Raw genomic sequence first — 18,770 nt, 5'->3', positions numbered from 1 at the left:
CAGCCCTCCTTCCTACCCTTCTCCAGCCCTGATCAGTCTCCGCTACCCCGCCCCCCACCCCCCCCAAACACACACAGGTCACCCCTTCCAACGATCTCTCTTGCTTTCCTCTGTCCTGTCTTGGCTTCTTGACAATCCAACAGGCTGTGAGCGCCACCTCTCTGACTGCCCGCTTCTGCCCGGGTGACCTGGGTGGGCTCTGCCGGTCTCCCGGGCCGCCGGCGCCAGAGTTCTCCGCGGCCACCAGGGGGCGCCCGAGCCGCCGAGAGTCCACCCCGCTCCCTGCGCCCCGCCCCGTCCGGCCTCGGCCCCGCCCCCTCCCGACGCCCCACCCCGTCCGGCCTCGGCCCCGCCCCTCCCCGGCCGGCCAGGGCCTCGCTCGCTCTGCTGCCCCGGCGCCCAGGACCCCCGGCGCCCCGGTCTCAGCTGTTCGCTGGGTCCGCCATGGGCCCCGCCGCCCGCCCCGCGCTGAGGCCGCCGCCGCCACCCCCGCCGCCGCCGCCGTCGCCGCTGCTGCTGCTGCTGCCCCTGCTGCCGCTCTGGCTGGGCCTGGCCGGGCCGGGCGCCGCGGCCGACGGCAGCGAACCCGCGGCCCGGGCGGGGCGGGGAGGGGCCCGCGCCGTGCGGGTGGACGTGCGGCTGCCGCGGCAGGACGCCCTGGTCCTGGAGGGCGTCAGGATCGGCCCCGAGGCCGACCCGGCGCCCCCGCTGCGCGGCCGTCTGCTGCTGGTGAGCGCCGCCCAGCCACCTGGCCCGGCCCCGCGACGCGGACCCCGCACCCAGATCCGGACCCCGCACCCACATCCCCAACAGCCCGGCGCCCCCTCCCCAGCCCGCCCAGGCCCTCAGCGTTCGGGCTTCTAAAACCTGAGATCCAGATGCCTTCCCCTCCAAGCTCGTTCCCAAACCCTGGCCTTGCATCCTCCGTGTGTCTGACCCTCCTAACGTCCTCTCCTCCCTCTGCCCATGGCCCGTTGCCCCCCAGATGGACAACGTGGATGCTGAGAAGGAGGTGCCAGGGGGAGGCTGGATCGCAGTGGCCTACGTGGGCAAGGAGCAGGCGGCCCAGTTCCCGCAGGAGAGTCCCAGCGGCCGCCCGCGGGCCTACCCCAAGGCGCTGGTCCAGCAGGTGCAGGGGATGTATGTGGGGGAGGGGGTGGGAGGAAGGGGCGTCAAGGCATTTGCTAGATAGAGCCAGACTGCCAAGTGGGACCCTAAGGAGCTTCCAGGAAACGCCTAGGCCTGGGGGGGCGGGCAGGGACCCCGGTTTGGACAGTGGAGGCAGTGTGGTGTAGAAACAGGTGTGGGGGGCTGGGGGGGGAGGGGGGGTGCGGAGGTCAGAGAGTCAGGATGCTCCCCAGGCTCTGGGACTATCCAGTGGGGAGTTCCCGAGGCGGGCGGAGGAGGGAGGGCACAGCATTGTCTGGGTCCCACAGAGCATCTGGGGGAAAGGCAGGAAGAATAAGGGCTTCTGCCCTTGACCTCGAGGAGGGTATGCCCTTGACCTCGAGGAGGGTATAGCTGGTCCACCCAGAGGAAAGGCTGCCTCCCACGCTAGGGGCTGAGAGTAACTGGTGACAGGTGTGTGGGCAGCGCTGGGGCGTGGGCCAGCCTCTCTCTGTCCTGCAGATGCGGAGAGCGCTCTTCCTGGGGGCCTCGGCCCTGCTCCTCCTCATCTTGAACCACAACGTGGTCCGAGAGGTAAGCCGGAGGAGGCTTCGGGGCACACGGGCTGAGGGGGAGGGGACCAAGGCCTCTGACCTCCCTGTGCCCCCCACAGCTAGACATATCCCAGCTTCTGCTCAGGCCTGTGATCGTCCTCCATTATTCTTCCAACGTCACCAAACTGCTGGAGGCCCTGCTGCAGTGAGTCGGGGTTTGAGCTCCAAAGGGCGGAGCTGGGAACCTGGGTGTTGAGGATGCGGGGCTTGGCCATGGGCTTGGCCATGGGCTTGTGGCAGTGGAGGGGGGGGTGTGTGTGTGTGGGAACAGGGCCTTTCCTCTTATCCTTACGGCTGAGCTGGAAGATGGGTGAGGAGACCTGAAGGAGGTGCCAGGCCTGCAGCGAGGCGGCCGCTGTGGGGGTAGAGGGCACTGGCTCTCGCAAGGAGGAAGCCCGGCACCTGATTGACAGGCTCCTCCCTGGGCTCGGGGGCCGCCCTGGCCTGGCTGGTATGAGAACTGGGAAAACCTATATCTGGGAAAGGCCTGGGGGCCGAAGCAGAAGGGCTGCAGAATGATAACTGGGGGAGGAGGGGATGGGGGGAGAGGGGGATGGGGGGGTGGCTCACCTCCCAAGAGCCCTCCTGTCGAGCTCCTCTTGGCTTCCCCTCCCAGGAGGACCCAGGCCACAGCTGAGATCACGAGTGGAGCGTCCCTGTCGGCCAACATCGAGTGGAAGCTGACCCTGTGGACCACCTGCGGCCTCTCCAAGGATGGCTACGGAGGGTGGCAGGACCTGGTGTGCCTGGGAGGCAGCCGGGCCCAGGAGCAGGTGAGTGTGGGGCGAGGAGGCTCGGGTAGGACCACACCCAGGCCGTGTCTCCTGGAGGCCGAGCTACGTCGGCTTTTCTCTGGATTCCCCAGTGCTCAGCGTCGAGAGGGTTCTGAGGGGTTCTGCCTGCAGGCATTTCTCAGGTCCCTGTCTGCGCAGGGCTGGCCCCGGTCTCGTGGGATGCAGCCTCCAGCAGGCGTCGGAGGACGTGGGCCGTGCCAGGCAGCTTCAAGTCGGGCGGACATAGGTTCAGGTCCTGGCTCTGAAATCTTAGCTGAGTGGCCGCGGGCCGCGTGCTTAACCTCTCTGGCCTCGTGCTCCTCGTTTGTGAACAAGGACAGCACGGGGCCACGGGACCGGCAGGTGGGCGCTGAGCGAACGGGCTGCCGCCGCCACTTGGAATATCTTTATTGTTACAAGGGTTCGAGTCAAGAGTCACCAAGTAGCTTTTGAGATCCTAGGGCACTTGGGGCTCTATGCAAAGGGCTGTGGTGGGTACAAAAGGCTGTGAGGCCTGGGCTCTGCCCTGGAAGGGCTCAAAGACAAGGGGGGAGGGGACTCTGACCCAGAGGCGGCCGTGGCAGCCCAGACTAATTCACGTTTGAGCAACACAAAGACGCACACGTCTGCGGAGGAAGCAGGCCCTGATGTGGGGGGTGGAAGGGCTTTCTGGAAGAGGAGGGAGCCCTCTGGGTCTCGCCTGGAGGGCAGCCTACACAGATCTGGGGGAGGGGGGGTGGGGGAGGCAGGTATTGGGGGCGGGGCTGTCAGTGAGAGGCCGGAAGAAGTTTGGGCACAAAGGCTAGAGCTCGGAGAGGGGCAGGCTGGGAGCGGGTCCAAGGGGCCTGGAGGTGGGAAAACAGCCTGCAGTTCGGTCTGGCTGGTACAGAGGGCACAGCTGAGCAGCCATATTGCTGGCCAGCGTGGGAGGCGCCTCCCCTCCACCCCTGGGAGTCAGAGCTGCAGCCCCTGTGTATCAGAAAGGTCCGATGGCCAAGCCCCAGCCCCGCCTTCCCTCTTCACCTGGAGGTTCCCACATGCACTGAGCCTGGGGGGGCTGGGTGGTGGGCCTGCAGCAGAGCTCCGGGCCAGCCACGCCTTCGGCCCATGGGGCTCCAGGTTCTGCCCGGAGAGCTTACACTTCAATGGCCACTCAGTGAGTCCTGCCACGGGCCAGCCTAGTCAGCGTGGCAGGGGGCACGGCCGCAGGGCAGCGCCAGCCCGGCTCCTGGGGCCCCATCCGGGGAGCAGAGGCCAGAGACGGTCTCTGCGGGGTGAGTGCTGAGCTGCCGGTGGGCACGGGCCCTCCCGGGCACAGCGAGGGCACCTGAGCTTCACTGAGGCGTGTGGGAGAGCTCCCTGGAGCAGGTGCCACCACCCCACCACAGGGACGGGGTGACGGGGACACAAACCGGGAGGAAAGGGCAGGACAGCGGGGAACTGGGACTCACAGGTGCCCGCGCAGCGGCCCCCCTAGTGCCTCTGCCCTGAGCAAAAGCGGCGTCTTCCGACCCTGGCAGCACCGTCTGTCCAGCGCGGGGGCCTCTGTTACCACAGGCAGTTCCTCGGCCCCCCACCCCCACCCCCACCCCCGTGATGGCCGTTGAACTTCAGCATTGGCTGGGGAGAACATGGTGGCAGAGAGCACTAAGAGCGCAGAGAGCTTTGAAGGGACCGTGTTTATTATTAGTCATCACACACCCACCGGCCCTGTGAGACGGTGCCCGTGTGGGCGAGGTGTGCCCACATGGGGGGCAGGCTGGGTCTGGTGTGCGGTGTCGCCTCATTTCCTGAGCCCGCTGCTCAGTAGTCAGAGCCTGGCTGCCACACTGCATGTGGTGGGAGTCTCAGGGCGTGAAGACACCCTGCCCCCCTCCCCTCCCGGGAACCCTGAGCCCCCCCCTCCCCCCCCCAGGAGCTGCTCAGACTCAGTGAGGCGGGTCACACAGGGTTTCCTCCCTCCGACCGCAGCAGCCAGGAAGCACCGTGCAGAGTAGGGTGCGGAGCTGGGCAGGCGAGGCGGGGGGAGCACCGGCCCAGCCCTGGTCAGGCAGAGCTTCCAGAGACAGTAGCCCAGGGACGGGCAAGGAGGAAGGGGCTCCCTAGAGGGCAGCAGTGTGTGGAAGGCACAAGAGGAGGAGGGGAGCGAGGGACACAGCAGGGGGTGGGGCTGCGGAGTTGAGGGCCCGGAGGAGGCAGGCCGAGTGAGGGGTTTGGGTTTCTCCTGGACGCAGGGACGGGCCTGGGGGAGGGTGTCCAGGAGGGGAGTCGGGTGACCAGGTCTGTGGCTGTGGCAGGAAACGGTGGGGGAGGCTGGAGCAGTAGAGGGGTGGGCTGGAGAGGGGGCACATGGAACCCAAGGAGAGGGAGGCCACAGCCCCGGGGACTGGCACCCTGTCGAGGGGTGTGAACGCTCAGCCCGGACAGAGGTGGGTGGTGATGGCGCCAGAAAGCAGAGCAGCAGTGCAGGTTGGGAGTGGGGTGGGGAGTCCTGGCCAGGCAGACACTTGCATGGGTTAGCTGCTCAGGAGGGGCCTGGGCTGGGGACAGTGAGGGTCCCCCATGTGTGGGACAGAGCAGACAGCCGGGCAGACCCTGGGATGGAGGCCTCAGGAGAGGGAGCCAGGAGCCGTGCTGAGGGGTGGATTTACTGGGGGAAGAGGCCCCCCCCGGAGACCCCCTCCCGTGTCCCTGACACCCTGCTCCCTCCCAGAAGCCCCTGCAGCAGCTGTGGAACGCCATCCTGCTGGTGGCCATGCTCCTGTGCACAGGCCTCGTGGTGCAGGCCCAGCGGCAGGCGTCCCGGCACAGCCAGCAGGAGCCCGGAGGCCAGGTGGGAGCCAGCCCAGGGAGTCCGGGGCCCCCAGCCCGCGGCCCTGCCCAACGGTGCGCGTCCTTCCCCCCAGGTGGACCTGCTCAAGCGCCGCGTGGTGCGCAGGCTGGCGTCCCTCAAGACTCGGCGCTGCAGGCTGGGCCGGGCGGCGCAGGGCCCCCTGGAGCCTGGTGCGGAGACCTGCGCCGTGTGCTTGGACTATTTCTGCAACAAGCAGGTGAGGCCCTGGCAGAGGCCCGCCATCCGCTGACCTGTGACTCCCCCACTCCCCCCGAGACCTGGGAACCACCCCCACCAGCACCGTGGAAAGCAGGATGGGGGTGGCAGGGCCCTGGGGTTTCAGTTCCCCAGTCTGGGTGAGGACACGGCCCGGCACCCCCTGGAGGCCTGCAGCTGTGGCCTGAGCCCTTCCTCCCCTCCCCTCAGTGGCTCCGGGTGCTGCCCTGTAAGCATGAGTTTCACCGGGACTGCGTGGACCCCTGGCTGATGCTCCAGCAGACCTGCCCACTGTGCAAGTTCAACGTCCTAGGTGAGCATCACGGGTGGGGCCCTTGGCTGGTTCCACCTGGTCCCCACCTGACGCCGCCCTCCCTGTTCTCTCCCCTCCTCCCTGCAGGGAACAGCTACTCAGAGGATTAGCTGCCCCAGCTGGCGCTCTGCATGGGGAGATGCCCCCCCCCCGCCCCCCAACCTGCACTCTGGCCCTCGGCCTGGGCAGGACAGGAAACCCTGAGGGTGGGAGGAAAGATGGGGCCTTCCCTGCTGAGCAAGGCACCCCCCACATCCACTGCCCCCAGGCCAGACCTGCTGGGGAGTGAGGGAGAGAGGCCCTTTGTGTACAGTCCTGGGGTGTCTGCCTTCTTGCAGGCAGCCCCCGGGCCTGGGGAGAGGTGAGGGCGGTGGGAGCTCTGCCTGCCCGTCAGGACACCCCAGGGCCAAGGCTGCAGTGGCCACTTTTGTGCTTATTTATTGGGGGGTGGGTCGGGGAGCAGCTGTCTGGCCCCGGGGGCACCCTGGCCAGACCATCTTTCAGGGCACATCTTGGTCAAGGCTGGATGTGAAACCCAGGGGCCTCCTGGCCGCGGGCCTGGGGCACTGGGAGCCAAGGGCTCCCGGCCGTCCAGGGCGGCCCCTCCTGCCTGGGGAGAGCAGAGACCGCAGACACCGTCCAGTTCCGTGCTGCTCGGGGGGCGACGGTCACTGCCCAGGACACTGGAAGCCCCGGACAAATGTGGTGCATCTCCCAGGGCGTCCGTTTTGTAGAAGACGTGGGGGAGGGGAGGTGGTTTCCTATTAAATAAACAAGGCTATATTTTAACGTAAGGAAGAAAACGTGCGTGGATGTTTTAAGATTGAAAAAGCAAACCTCGGGCTCTGCCTAAGGGAGTGGGCTGTGAGACGGCGCCACGCACACGCCTGCACAGTCCGGGAACTAGGGCTCGCGTGGCTTTGACTCCGTGATGAATGTCGGAGCTGGGGGCACCCCGAGAGGGACACATCCAGGTGGACTTCACCCAACCACGCGAGGAATTCTTTGCTGACTTGGAGACGGAGGGGCCACGCGGCAAGGAGGGCCGCCGCCTCTGAGCTGTGCAGCCCCGCGGACAGCCGTCGGCCGCACAGCTGCAGGGGCAGCATCCTGCCAGGACCCGAGGAGCCTGCGTGCTTCCCCGGAGCCGTCGGACGGAACGCAGCCTGGCAGACACTTTGATCTCAGCTTCGAAGACCCTGAGCAGAGAACCCCGCCACCCCGGCCAGACCTTGTGAACCACGGAGCTGGGAGCTGAGGGTGCGGAGGGGCTGAGCTGTGATGTCCTTTCCCTGCACCTGGACCCGGGCCTCCGGCCTCAGGGAGCCCCCAGCCTCCCTCAGGGACCCCGGGCTCCACAGCAGCAGCTGGACAGACCCTGGTCATGCCAGCTCAGCTACACACGTGGCCCCTCTGGACACTTTTCTGTAAACGGGGTGCTCCACCTGTAGGCGTCCTCACTGGGGAAAATGTCAGGGAGCTGGGGCCACCCACCCTAAGCCCTCAGGTCTCAGGGCCTGTCCCTCACCGTCGTGGCTCAGGGCAGGCTGGAGGCCCCGAGGAAACGGGACTGCAATGGGCCTGGCCTGGCTGCTGGCACCAGTGCCGGGCTGCAAGGGTTAGGCCTGGGAGAGCCAGGGCTGGCTGGGGGCCCTGATCTCTGGCTGAGTGGGGCCCTGCCCAGCTTTCAGTGGCCTCCTGGGGATCCAGTCTCCTGGCTTTAGAGAAACCCTTTGTGACTTACATTTCCTGAAGGGACTCCTCAAAGAAAGGGGTCCTGAATGTCCTCAGAGCCAGGCTGGGAGGCCCCAAGTTCAGACCTGGGGCTAGGGAAGGCATCACTGCCCTCTGCCGAGTCCAGAGCAGGGACCCCAGCCTCAGACTCCTTTCTTAGCTCACGTACCCCCAGTGGACCCACCTCCAGCTGCTCTCCATCCTGCACACCCCTTCCACTGACTCTGCCCTTTTCTGGGTTGTCACTGCGCCCCCTTTGGCCCTTGGTATGGGGGGTCAAACGATGGCCTGTCACCTGGCCCGGGTGCCAGGAGCTTCTTTCTGCCCTTGGCGAGCCCTCTTCTCCCACTGCCTGTCGGGAGCTCCCTTCACTGAGGTCCCACGGTGCGCCCGGCGTCTGCTGGCGCTGATCTCCATGGCGGGGGACTCGGTGGTCCCTGCCCAGGACGGGGAAGGAAGGCTCTGCCCCAGCTCAGACAGTGCTGTGAGCCCCAGGTCGCTGTGGGTAGATGGTGTGGCTTTATTACGTTGGGGGGGTTGCCAGCTACCCGTCCTTTAGCCCCACCCACTGCAGGCTACATGGGCGGCTCCTGGAGCTGGTGTGCAGGGCTGGCCGGACCCCGGCTCGGTGACATTCTCCTCCTCAGCCTGGCCAAGACCTGGATGGGGTTCTGGGCACAGGTGGTGGAGTAGGTCACATCCTCCAGCGGGGACTTGCTGGATCGGCCGCAGGACTGCGGAGATGGCGACGCCCGGCGCGGGCCCGGCAGGATCCTGCCCGCGCTGGCTGCCCTGCTGCCAGGTGAGTGCCACCTGCCCAGCAGCCTGAGGAGGACCAGATGGCACGAGCCCCTGTGAGCAAGAGGGCCCCGCCCCGCCCCGCCCATCAGCCCCCCCGGCAAAACCTCACTCACCCTGAGGACACTTTCTGGGCCTGGACGGGGGGTGCTGCTCCCTGGGCTCCCTGGCTGGTGCGGGCCCAGAGCTGGTCCTGCGGGGTCAGCTGCAAAGAGAGCCAAGCTCGGAAAGACCCAGGCCCCTCCCCTGCTCAGAGGGTGGCACAGCCTGAGAGGGCGAGGGAGGGCCCGGGCCTGTGCCCATGGCCGTGCCTCTGAGGGGCCGGCTCGGCGGCAGGAAGGGCGGGAAGGTTTGCTTTCTGATTAGGCTCCTGGCTGCACTTGGAGTAAGAGTATGAAGGGCCGGCGGGGAGGACTTGGAGCTAGAGGCCCTGTGACAGCCTCCCATCTTCACACGCAGGATGCTCCCAGCAGGAGCCTAAAGCCGCCTGCGTCAGGGGGCTCTCGGGTGAGGGCCCAGGCTGCCCACCTTGAGGCCCCCCTGCTGGGCCACCTCCCGAATCTTGGACAGCATGGCCTGGAGCCGCCCGTTGTCCTCCTGCAGGACCCGGATGCGGATGTCGTTGGCCTGCACCTGCCTCTCCATGTCGTCCATGACGTTGCCGGAGCCTGTGGGACAGGTTACCTAGGACCTCCCCCGCCAGGACAGGGCCTCGGAGGGCAGGCGTGGTCGGTGGCCCAGCAGGCACAGGGGAGCCGGGCAGGGTCGTGCACGGGCCTCCCATCACCCTCCCTCTTCCGAGGCCCCGCCTCCCTCCCCACCCGCACCTGCTAGGAGGCTACGTTATAGAAGCTGAGAGCTGGGCGCAGACCTAGCAAATAGACAAGCCCGTTTCTGGAAGGCCAGAGAGACAACGAATTGCCCAAGGCCACGCGGCCGCTCTTGGGCAAGAGCCAGGGATTCGCAAGGATGCGCTTCCCCAGCCCTCGGGGAGTCATGCTTGGGGCTGAAGTTTCCGGGGCAAGCGCCTGCCCTCTTTGGTCCTGGATTTGTAAAGCGGCTGCTCCCTGCCTGCCAGGGCAGTGGAGAGGGCAACAGAGGGTCTGGCGTGTAGCGATAGGTCAGCGCTCAAGATGACGACTTATCGTGGCCAGTTAAACTGCATGGCTCTTCCTGGCGGCTCTGTGCATGGATTCACCCCTGGAGCTTAGAGGAAGGGCTGGAGGGGCTGGACCAGGACCCAGGTCCTCTGCTGAAACGGGTCCCTAGCACCCCTGGGCGATGATGGGGTCCGGGACCCTGGACAGTTGGGGCTGTGCCCCGGCGCAGCCCGCATGGTGCGGTTTGGGAGATGCTCGGACAGGGGCCCGGGGAAGTCGAGCAAGAACTGGCATTTGACATGTGGGGATGAGCAGTGTTTGGATGCGGCTGTGTGACCCTGGGCAGTTACCTCACCTCTGGGCGTCCGTGTCGCCGTCTACACAAGCTGGGGAGTTGCAGACCCCCGTGTCCCGCTGCCCTGGGTCCCAGCGTGCCCTGGGCCCTTACTTTGGATCTGGGTCTCGACGGGCGTGTGCAGGTCCGGGAAGGCCACCAGCAGCCGCTCCCGCTCCCTCAGCGCCTCGAGCTCCCGTTCCAGCCCCGAGATGGTCAGCTGCAGATCTGTCGCCGCCTGCTCCAGGCCTTGCTTCTCCCCGTTCAGGCTCTGCAGCAGCTCCTGGGACAGAGGGAGGCTCAGGCCTGGCCCGAGGCCCACTTCCTGGCTCCCTTGGGAACACCCACCCCTTCTACTCCCTGGACACGGGACAGGCCTGCAGGCACCCAGCTTCCTGGGGGCTCCTCCCCCTCCCGCTGCCCGCCCCCACCTGCTGGGCCTGGAGCTGGCACTGGCCCTGCTCCCTCTCGCTCTGCACGCTCTGCAGCTGCTCCTCCATGTGGGCCCGCTGGGCCTCGGCCTCGTCCAGGCTGCCCCGCAGCTCCTCGCGCTCCTGGTCCAGGCTGTCCAGCTGCTGCAGCAGGGCTCGCTGCTTGGCCTGTAGGGACTGAGCAGGCAGGGCGGCCGTGAGGCCCGTGGGGCTCGGCTGAGCCATGTGGGACTAAGGAGGCTACAGTGTCTGTGACCTCTGCCCCCAGCCCTCCCTTTTGAACGGAGTCAGTCTGTGTGTGTGTGGGGGGGGGGGGGGGGACCTGTGCACACGTGTGAAAGGCAAGGGGCAGAGGGAAGAAGGCAAGGGGTGACACACATCCCAGCCCGGTCAGAGCCAGACCCCCAGTTGCAGACCCTGCCCCCCTGGAAAGCAGTTGGCTATCGGCCTCCCCCCAGGAATTTTAGGAAATGTTTTCTTCTTTTCCTTAGATCTTCAGCCCATGTCACTTGGAACCCACAGTTCCTGACACCCACTGAGCGCAAAGCAAAAAGAACCAGCCCCAGTCATTTCTGAGTCCTGGGTCGAGCTCTGGCTAACTGTCGGCCTTCATCTCACTGAGTCTCAGTTTTTTCACCCGTAAAAAACTGAGTGATGAGCACCTGCCACCCACTGTCGTGGAAAGGAGGAAGGACGAGGGGGCTGCAGAGGCTGGGCCCAGCGCCTGGCTCACAGAAACCACCTGATGTGTGGGCAACCGTGACTGTTCTTGCAGGGCACTGAGAAAAGCACCCCAGTGGGGACTCCTGCAAGACCCCATTGCTCAGGGCATAGATGTATCCTGTGCTCCGGTTCATCCTCTGTCCTCCCTATCCTTCCTGTTGCGGATGAACTAACCACCAGCAATTGGAGTACAGTGCAAAGGCCACCTCCTCCCAGAAGCCATCCTGGATTACCACAGATGTGACCTATCCATCCCTGGATCCCTGCAGCACTTTTCCTGCCCCTCTTAGCCACCTGGCAGGAGAGCTGTGGTGGCACAACTGCTTGGCTCATTTGGCTGTATCTGTCCTGGGTCACCTCTCAGTTCTCGGCTTAGACCCTCCATAGAGGTGAGTCAATCCAACACCTGGGTATGTGTCGGGGAGGAGGTACCTTACACAGCTAAACCCCCACCTCCCCCGGTGGAGCCCTCTCCCTGAAGCCTACATCGCAGGCACCCAGGGCGCTGGTGATGCCCGGCCTCACCTCCTGGTGGCGGACCATGCTGTCGACGCGGGCCTTCTCCTTGTCCAGCTCTGTGCTGGCCCAGCGAATCTGCTGGCTGGCCCCGTCCAGCCTCCCGGCCAGCAGCTGCACCTGCTCCTCCAGCTGCTGCACCTGCCTCTCGGCCTCCAGCCTGCGCTCGGCCTCCTCCTGCAGCTGCTGGGCCTTTGCCTCTGCAGGATGGAGCGGGTGCAGGAAAGGACAGGGCAGGCGAGTCCTGGGTACGAGTCCCGGCCCTGCCTCGGACCCAGGATAGGACCGGGGGTGACTGTGTCACAGCACATCCCTGGGTCTGTGTCTTTGGCCACAACATGGTGCTTGAACCCCACCTGAGATGGGTTCTGAAAACAGAAGTGGCACCCCAGTCCAGGTCACTGCCCAGCAGTGTGGTCGCTCAGGCCCGCCTGCCTCTGCTGTTCCCTTCACCTTTGCCCCAGAAGCCCAGGGGACAGAGATGGAGGGCGCTCGTGCTGCACCACTGAGCACGGGGCACGGGGCGTGGGGCATGTGAGGGCTCCTCACCCACGGCCTGTGTGGACTCCTGCTGCTGCTTCAGCTCCCTCTCCAGGGCGGCCACCTTCCTCTTGAGCTCACTTGTTTCTGTGCAGCCAAGAGAGTCCCCTGAGTTCCCTTCAGATGCTGGCTGGTGGCCGGCATGCCCAGTGCCCCCTAGAGAGTGGTGGCAGCCATCGCCCTGTGGAGGCGCCTCCGGGGCTGGAGGGTGAGCTCCGGGAGGTCAGGAAGCCTGGTCCCCGTCCGCCCTGCTTCCTGCTGGCTGGCTGCCCCGTCCCTACCTCCCTGGGCCTATGTCCTCCATGGACAGCGCGAGGCTCAGAGAGACCAGGGACTTGCCCACCTCCTTCCGGCCTCCCAGTAGCGGGCACTGGCTGACTCCCAGTGGCTGCGTCTCTTTGCCTAATGGCTTTTGCCAAAGCCAGAGGCCACCCTGCTGGCTAGAGGTGCCAGGGGGGCAAACTCCCCAGGAGTCACCTTCGGGGACCAGCAGGAGCAGGTGGGTGAATGCCCCGCTCCCTCCCCTCCTCTCTGCCCTGGCTCCAGTGTTCCCAGGGGGCTTAGGCCCAGTTGCCTGGGTGGAACTGGCCTGATGACTGTACTTCTTTGGCTGCCTTCCTGCCCTGCTCTAGGGCTCACTCCCCATCCAGGGTTCCTTCCACCCCAACTACTTGTCCAGCAGCCCGTTGCAGGGTCTGCTACGGGAAGAGCCCATGCTCAGGCCGCAGCAGAGCCCGCAGGGAGGGCTCCCCGGAGGAAGTGGCATGAGGACCCCGCCTCTGGGGCACAGACCTGCGAGCAGTTGCTGCTTGTCCTGCTCCCACTGGGCCAGCTGCTGCTGGGCCTCGTTCGCCTGCCACCGCCGCTGCCTCTGCTCCTGCTGCAGCGCCTGCTCCAGCTGGCCCACCTGCTCCCTCAGCCCGCCCTTCTGCTCCTCAGCCTCCTCCAGCTGGGCCCGCAGGGGCCCCACCAGCTGCGAGAGGGCGCCCACGTGCTTGCTGAGGCGGGCCAGGTCTCTGCTCTGTTCTGCCGCCCAGTGGCCCACAGTGGCAGCCGGCAGTGGCTTGAGCCCCATGGTGTCCTGCACCAGCTGCTGAAAGTGGCCTAAGGACGAGGGCAGGTTCTGGCTCTGACACAGGCCGATGAGCGCCCTGCCCACCTCCCGCAGGCTGCCCTGCACGCTGGCGCAGGCGTCGCAGGGCACCAGGGCGGTCTCCACGGTCTGCGAGGGGACGCTCCGGGTGCTCTCCGTGGTCCTGGCGGGAGAGTGCAGGGAGACGCGCACGGAGAGGCTGCTGGGTTCTTTGCAGGTCTGGGGCAGGCCTGGAATTGGGGAGGGGGGCTTGATGAACTTGGCGGTCACAAACTCGGGGCTCCTGGTGGGCTCGCCCTTGGCTGTGGGCTTGCAGATGGGGGTCTCCCCTTGGGCTGCCCTTTTCTGTGTTCAGGAAAAGAAAGGGAAAGCAGGTAAGTCGGGAGCTGGGGGGGGGATGACAGGGGACTGCTTCCCTGAGGGTTTCTGGGACAGCGTCGCCTGAGGCTCAAACCCTCAGATGTTGCTGAACACCAACGTGAAGGAAAGAACCTTCTTCTGTCTTCGCGCTGCCGCGAGTCACTAAGCTCAGGCCTCCTCCCTGCTGCTCCCCACCCGGTCATGACACTGGGAGAGGGACAGTGACAGGCACAGGGCCGGGTGCTGGGCTCTTTCCTAGTGGACGTGACTGCTCTCGTGCCACCGCGGCCCCTCGGTTTCGTTCCTCCCCCATCGGGGCTACAGTGGTCCTTCCCACTGGGTGGCTGTGAGGATGACGGGATAACCCTTCACAAACGGTGCTCATACGAACACTGTCACCCAACAATGCCCTGAGAGGTGGGGAACGTCGCTGCTCCCATTGTACAGGTGAACACACTGAGGTTCAGTGGAGGCAGCGTTTTTCCAAAGTCCCGCAGGGTCAAGAGCAGAGCCCGGTAGCCCAGACGTGTCCCCGAGGCCTGTGCTGTAACACAAGGCCTTGACTGGGCGGCTCTGGAGTTGACACTCGCCCTCAGCAGGGTGGAGCCAGGAGTGGGCACGGGGCACGTGCGGTGTGCCAGGCCAGGAAGCTGGGGCAGGTGGGCTGGTGTGAGGGTGACCACGGTTGGGGAATGGGGGGTAGCTGACCCACCTGGGGGAGCATCTGCTGATAGAGCATGCCCAGCTTCAGCAGGCTGTTCCAGAAGCACCGTACTGTGAGCCCCACGGACATGCAGGGCCCCACAGCCCTGGCAGGGGGCACTGTCTGCTCCGAACTGAGGGTCTCCAAGTAGCTGGCACAGCTCTGAAGCAGCAGCAGGAGCCTGTGGGCAGGGACAGCAGGGTCAGCGGGGGCAGCGCCCAATGCCAGTGCGCCCTCTTGCCATACAGTCAGCAGCCTCTGGCTCTGGGGAACTGGCCCAGGCATCAGGGCCTGGCGTGTCTCAGAACATGCTCTGCCAGGCCAGCTGCAAACCCAACGCAAGGGCCACCTCCTCCAGGAAGCCCTCCCTGAGAGCCGAGCTTGGGGGCCTCCTTGGGGCAGCACTCTGCCCGGCCCTCTGCCCGTGTTGCTCTGGGAGGAAGCTCTGGGGGCTGGGCCTTGCCTCAGTGGCATCCTGAGGCTCAGAGACGCTGGGCAAGTGGCTGCCTCATATCACAGGGTGAAGGGTGCAGAGCCTTCAGCTTACAGGAGACACAGCTGAGACCTGAGCGGGAGGAGCTTGCCCACAGCCGCTGGTGAGCATGCAGGGCCGGGTGCCCTGCAATTCCCTGATTCTAGTGTGTGTGTGTGTGTGTGGGGAGCCTTGGGGGGGCTCAGGAGGGCAAGCTGCTCCTGTGACCATGGAGACTTGGAGTGAAGAGATCTAGGTCTCTATCCTGACCGCTGAGGTCAAGATCAGAGTCACAGGCTTACTTTAAGGAAGATGGGTGTTGGGGGATGTTTGTATTTGCCTGGGAACCAAGCTCTTTTACCAAACACACCAGGCAGGTAAGTGACCTGCTGCTGCTGCAGGTGCAGGGGGGTCACCCCAAACCCACTGGGCCTGGGCAGAGAGGGCCAGGGGAGGGGGTGCCAACTCTCTCCAGGCCCTGCCTCTCTCTGGGCCGAGGTGTCCTCCTGGGAATGGGGTCAGTGTGCCCGCTGCACGGGTGAGCAGCACTGGGGGTGGGAACGCACTCGGAAAGAGGAGATGGCAGGGCCTGACAGCGATCTGTCTGCTCAGCCGGGGAGGAGCCCCTCTCCGAGGGATACTGCTGAGTGAACTGCGTGACCTTCATCCTTACCCATCACCCCCTCGACATGAGCTGAGCACCTCCCCATGCTACACCCTGAGCCGGTGACCTTGCCCTTCCCCCAGGGCCCCCAGCCTGCTCTCGCTCTCAGACACCGCGGCCTCTGCCAGGAGTTACGCACAGGCACGTGGAAGCCAGGGAGGCTCTGGCTAACTCAGCAGGAGGTGGGCAGAGGGAGGAGGAACGGGGTGGGAAGACATGTCTGTCCGCAGTAGCATCACAGCGGGGGACGCGTACACTGGACCTGGATGGACGAGGGGAGCTGAGCAGACCAGTGAGGAGTGGGCAGAGCAGTCCTGGAAGAGGGCACAGAGGGGTGCTCTGTGCTTACACATCAGCCCCTCACGGGCTCCAGATGGTGCTCGGACACCAAGGGCTCCCCCAGGCCTCTGGGTGGTACCCTGGCTTCTTGGTCCCAGGCCGGCCATCCCCCAGCTGCTGGGGTCCCTGCTTGACGGGCCCCCATGACTTCATTAACGTGCAAGGTTTCGGAGCAGGGGGAACAGGAAGGGAAAGCTAAGGATCACGTTAATGTCAGTAATAGCATCGAAGTGTCGGGGGAGGAGTGTGTGGAGGAATCCACTGGCCTCTTCCCAGCAGGGCCAGGGTCTGGAAGAACACACCCATGTCTGGCCCCATGACACGGCCCACAAGTGGGAACAGCACAGCCCACAGGTGCTGGATAGGAACTCTGAACGGCAGCCGGGGTGTCCCCGACGCACAGAAACCCCGAGGAGGCAGCTGGAAGCAGCCAGAGAGGCCGTGGTCAGAGCCGGGAGCCACAGAGCCCAGCAGGGCAGCCAGCAACTCCCCGAGGGCGGGCGGGAGAGGACAGCACAGCCCACGGCACAGGTGGGACCATCGTGGGGGCCCCGAGCTGACCTGGCCCCCCACGGTACTCAGAGGTGATTGTTGCTACCAACGTTGCTACCAGGGGGATCCCATGGCTGCTACTGGCTTATGGGGCGGGTATCAGCACCCCAAGAACACCAGGTTGGTCAGGGCCCTCACCTGTCAATGACCAGCTCCAAGAGCACGGCGTGAGACAGCTGTGTGAACTCCGGGTCCCCCGGCACGTGGTCATAGTGCTCTAGCAGGGCCACCATGTCCAGGTCGCAGGCCACATGGTCCGGAAACTTCCAGGAGGGAAAGCGCACGGGTCCAGCTCGGGAAAAGACGTCTACGATGGTGCCCTGCAGGTCGGTGAGGTCCTTGCGCAGGCTGTCCATGCAGGCCTGGCTGCCCAGCAGGTGAGCCATCCTCAGGGCTCCTGGGATGGGCAGAGAGGAGCCCCATTAGCCAGAGCCACGTGGCCGCTGCCTGCCCAGAGGCTCCTGGGCCCAGGCCCTCGGAGGCCTTTACAGGTGTCTACAAGTAAAGCGCTTGGTTCAGATAAGACACCAATAAAAGTTCCCCATCGATAGTAGTTATGACTATTGTGATTACATTGTTAGCGCAACAACAGCAAAGGCCGTCCTTGTCTGGGGCAGCTGCCGGGTACATCTCCCCTGTCCCTGTGGCCCACACAGAACGCTGCTTGTCCATCTTCCGAGTCTGTGGACCTGTGATCTGGGTGAACTGTGTTCATGGCCCGCGACTCAGAAGGTGGGCAAGCGACACTGTTCTCGCCCCTCCCGTGGCTCCTCGCATGCCCCCAGCGGGTGCTGTCAGAGCCAGCGCTCTGCTCAGAGCTGGGCAGCCCCATGGATGCTGAGCCCTGGCCCTTCCCCACCCTGTAAGTGGGGATTGTATGTCCCCAAAGAAAGAGGCAGAAACAAACAGAAAAAAACAAAAACAAAAACAGACACACATCCCTGGTTTTCCTTCCTGAAAAGGGAGGACATAAAGCGAGCCAGCGACGCCGCGCTGGGAGGAGGCCCTGGAATTCGGGAGCTTGCCGAGATACCAACTCTTATTAGATGCCAATTCTGATAAGCAGCACAAATGTCAAAGAACAAGGAAAAACAGCTCCGCGTACCCGTGTGGATCACTAGCAACAAGGGAGATGGGCAGATATGAGCGTGGTTTGAAAACCACGGTAGGTACGTGTCGGGGGAAGGAGCATTCGACACAGGCTTTCCAATTTCTGAGTCAACGCTGCCCTGAGGCAGGAGGGTCAGCTCCCAGGTGGACCTCTGACCCCCAGACACCAGGGGGAACCTTCCCTCCACTCCCATTCCACATTCAGGCCCCTTCCCCCTCTGAGTCCTAGGTCTCAGGTAAAGATCACGCCTGCCTCCCACTGAGATCCGAGGTCACCTTTCGAAACTCTCAAACCAAGTCTCTGACTCGGGAATGCTAATTGCCTGGATCCCTGGGGACAGCGAAGACGTGGAGTGACGACAAGGCATAAGTAGCTGCTCGAGGAGAGGACCAAGAGTGGCCTGGGTTGGGGTGCCCACTCCACCCCATAAGTTGCTATAATAAGTGATGTAATGCCGGTGATGTTTGGCACAGAGTCTGGCTCGTGGTCATGTTCAAGAAATCCCAGCAATCGTTATTATTCTACATGAATGACACCGACATGAACTAGTTATGGGGGGTGTGTAAGGGAAGACTCGAGAAGGCACCCCTTCCTATCACGGCCCCATTTCACAGATGAGGAAGCCAAAGTCCAGGCAAGCGCTTAGAGCCTTCCCCATTCGGGGGTTGGGCAGGAGAGGGGACAGGCAGGGAGGGGAGGATCGCAGGGGTTCCTGGGGGACCTGGGAAGCAGGAGAGTGGCCTGCAGGGAGGCACCTGTGGGAGTGAGGGGTGGAGCCCGAAGAAGCAGTCCCATGGTGAGGGGCGGGGACAAGGGGGACATCTGTAATGCTTTCAACAATAAAGACAAATGAAAAATAAAATAAAAGCAGCAGCCCCTACTTGAGATGGCCCCCGGGGCTTGCAGGCGGGACGATGGGAGGCAGGGGGTGGAACCTACCCAAGGCAGGTCCGTGGGGAAAGGGTCCAGCGGTCCTTAGAGCCTGAGACTCGGGAAGGGGTTGTGGAGGAGGTGGGTCTGAAGCGAAAGAGGGGGCTGAGGGGGTAAAATGGGGGGCTTTGAGGAGGCAGGATCGAGGGGAGGGGCTCTCCAAAGTGAGAGGCCGATGGGAGGGAGCTGGGGACTAGGAAGGCGGGGTTGGAGGGAGCGAGGGACCGGTTTGGAGTAGAGGAGAGGGGGGCGAGAGTCGTGGGGTGCGTGCGGGGGGCGTCCGGCGGGTGATGTAGAACTTCTTACCGGTCTCTGGTGTCGCAGCCTCGGCCCCTGCGTCGGATCGGCTCATGGAACTGCCCCCGGCGCGCCCGCAGCTCTGGGGAACGCCAGCCAACCCTAACGCGGCGCCCCGACCGCTGCCATGGCAACGGCGTCGGGCACTCGCCACTCCGGTGGGGGCGGAAGGAAATGACGTCAAGGAAAGGGGCGGGGCTCCGGAAGTGCGTCAGCC

General features: G+C 64.8%; 2 protein-coding genes across 4 annotated transcripts; one reads left to right on the top strand and one right to left on the bottom strand.

Moving 5' to 3' along the window:
- Positions 1-333: 333 nt before the first annotated feature.
- On the top strand, positions 334-6,640 carry RNF215 (ring finger protein 215). Its single transcript, XM_059676032.1, has 9 exons — positions 334-729; positions 986-1,129; positions 1,630-1,701; positions 1,781-1,866; positions 2,338-2,494; positions 5,208-5,327; positions 5,401-5,544; positions 5,754-5,856; positions 5,944-6,640. Exons 1-9 carry the CDS (start codon positions 445-447, stop codon positions 5,964-5,966), a joined length of 1,134 nt encoding a protein of 377 aa, XP_059532015.1. The 5' UTR covers positions 334-444; the 3' UTR covers positions 5,967-6,640.
- A 1,446-nt stretch (positions 6,641-8,086) lies between these two features.
- On the bottom strand, positions 8,087-18,762 carry CCDC157 (coiled-coil domain containing 157). 3 transcript variants are annotated; one of them, XM_059676024.1, is made up of 11 exons: positions 18,563-18,762; positions 16,354-16,612; positions 14,198-14,369; positions 12,825-13,470; positions 12,042-12,119; positions 11,502-11,692; positions 10,254-10,430; positions 9,937-10,105; positions 8,917-9,056; positions 8,505-8,593; positions 8,087-8,415 (listed from the first exon to the last, which is right to left on the bottom strand). In XM_059676024.1, the coding sequence occupies exons 1-11, from the start codon at positions 18,606-18,608 to the stop codon at positions 8,166-8,168; spliced, it is 2,217 nt and encodes a 738-aa protein (XP_059532007.1). In that variant the 5' UTR covers positions 18,609-18,762; the 3' UTR covers positions 8,087-8,165. The 3 variants fall into 3 exon arrangements, with proteins under 3 accessions (XP_059532007.1, XP_059532008.1, XP_059532009.1); XM_059676025.1 differs by lacking the exon at positions 8,505-8,593; XM_059676026.1 differs by lacking the exon at positions 12,042-12,119.
- Positions 18,763-18,770: the final 8 nt, after the last annotated feature.

This window comes from Myotis daubentonii, chromosome 19 (assembly GCF_963259705.1).
Source record: "Myotis daubentonii chromosome 19, mMyoDau2.1, whole genome shotgun sequence".
Lineage (NCBI taxonomy): Eukaryota > Metazoa > Chordata > Mammalia > Chiroptera > Vespertilionidae > Myotis > Myotis daubentonii.
Note: the sequence above shows the minus strand (reverse complement) of the source record. Positions and strands in the feature narration are given on the sequence as shown.

Coding starts and splice junctions, on each gene's coding strand:
- RNF215 (XM_059676032.1), top strand. CDS start 445: ATGGGCCCCGCCGCCCGCCCCGCGCTGAGGCCGCCGCCGCCACCCCCG. Junction 1,130..1,629: donor CCAAGGCGCTGGTCCAGCAG/GTGCAGGGGATG, acceptor TCTGTCCTGCAG/ATGCGGAGAGCGCTCTTCCT. Junction 2,495..5,207: donor GCAGCCGGGCCCAGGAGCAG/GTGAGTGTGGGG, acceptor GCTCCCTCCCAG/AAGCCCCTGCAGCAGCTGTG.
- CCDC157 (XM_059676024.1), bottom strand. CDS start 18,608: ATGAGCCGATCCGACGCAGGGGCCGAGGCTGCGACACCAGAGACCG. Junction 10,431..11,501: donor GCATGGTCCGCCACCAGGAG/GTGAGGCCGGGC, acceptor CTGCCTGCTCAG/TCCCTACAGGCCAAGCAGCG. Junction 8,416..8,504: donor GCCCAGAAAGTGTCCTCAGG/GTGAGTGAGGTT, acceptor GGTCCTCCTCAG/GCTGCTGGGCAGGTGGCACT.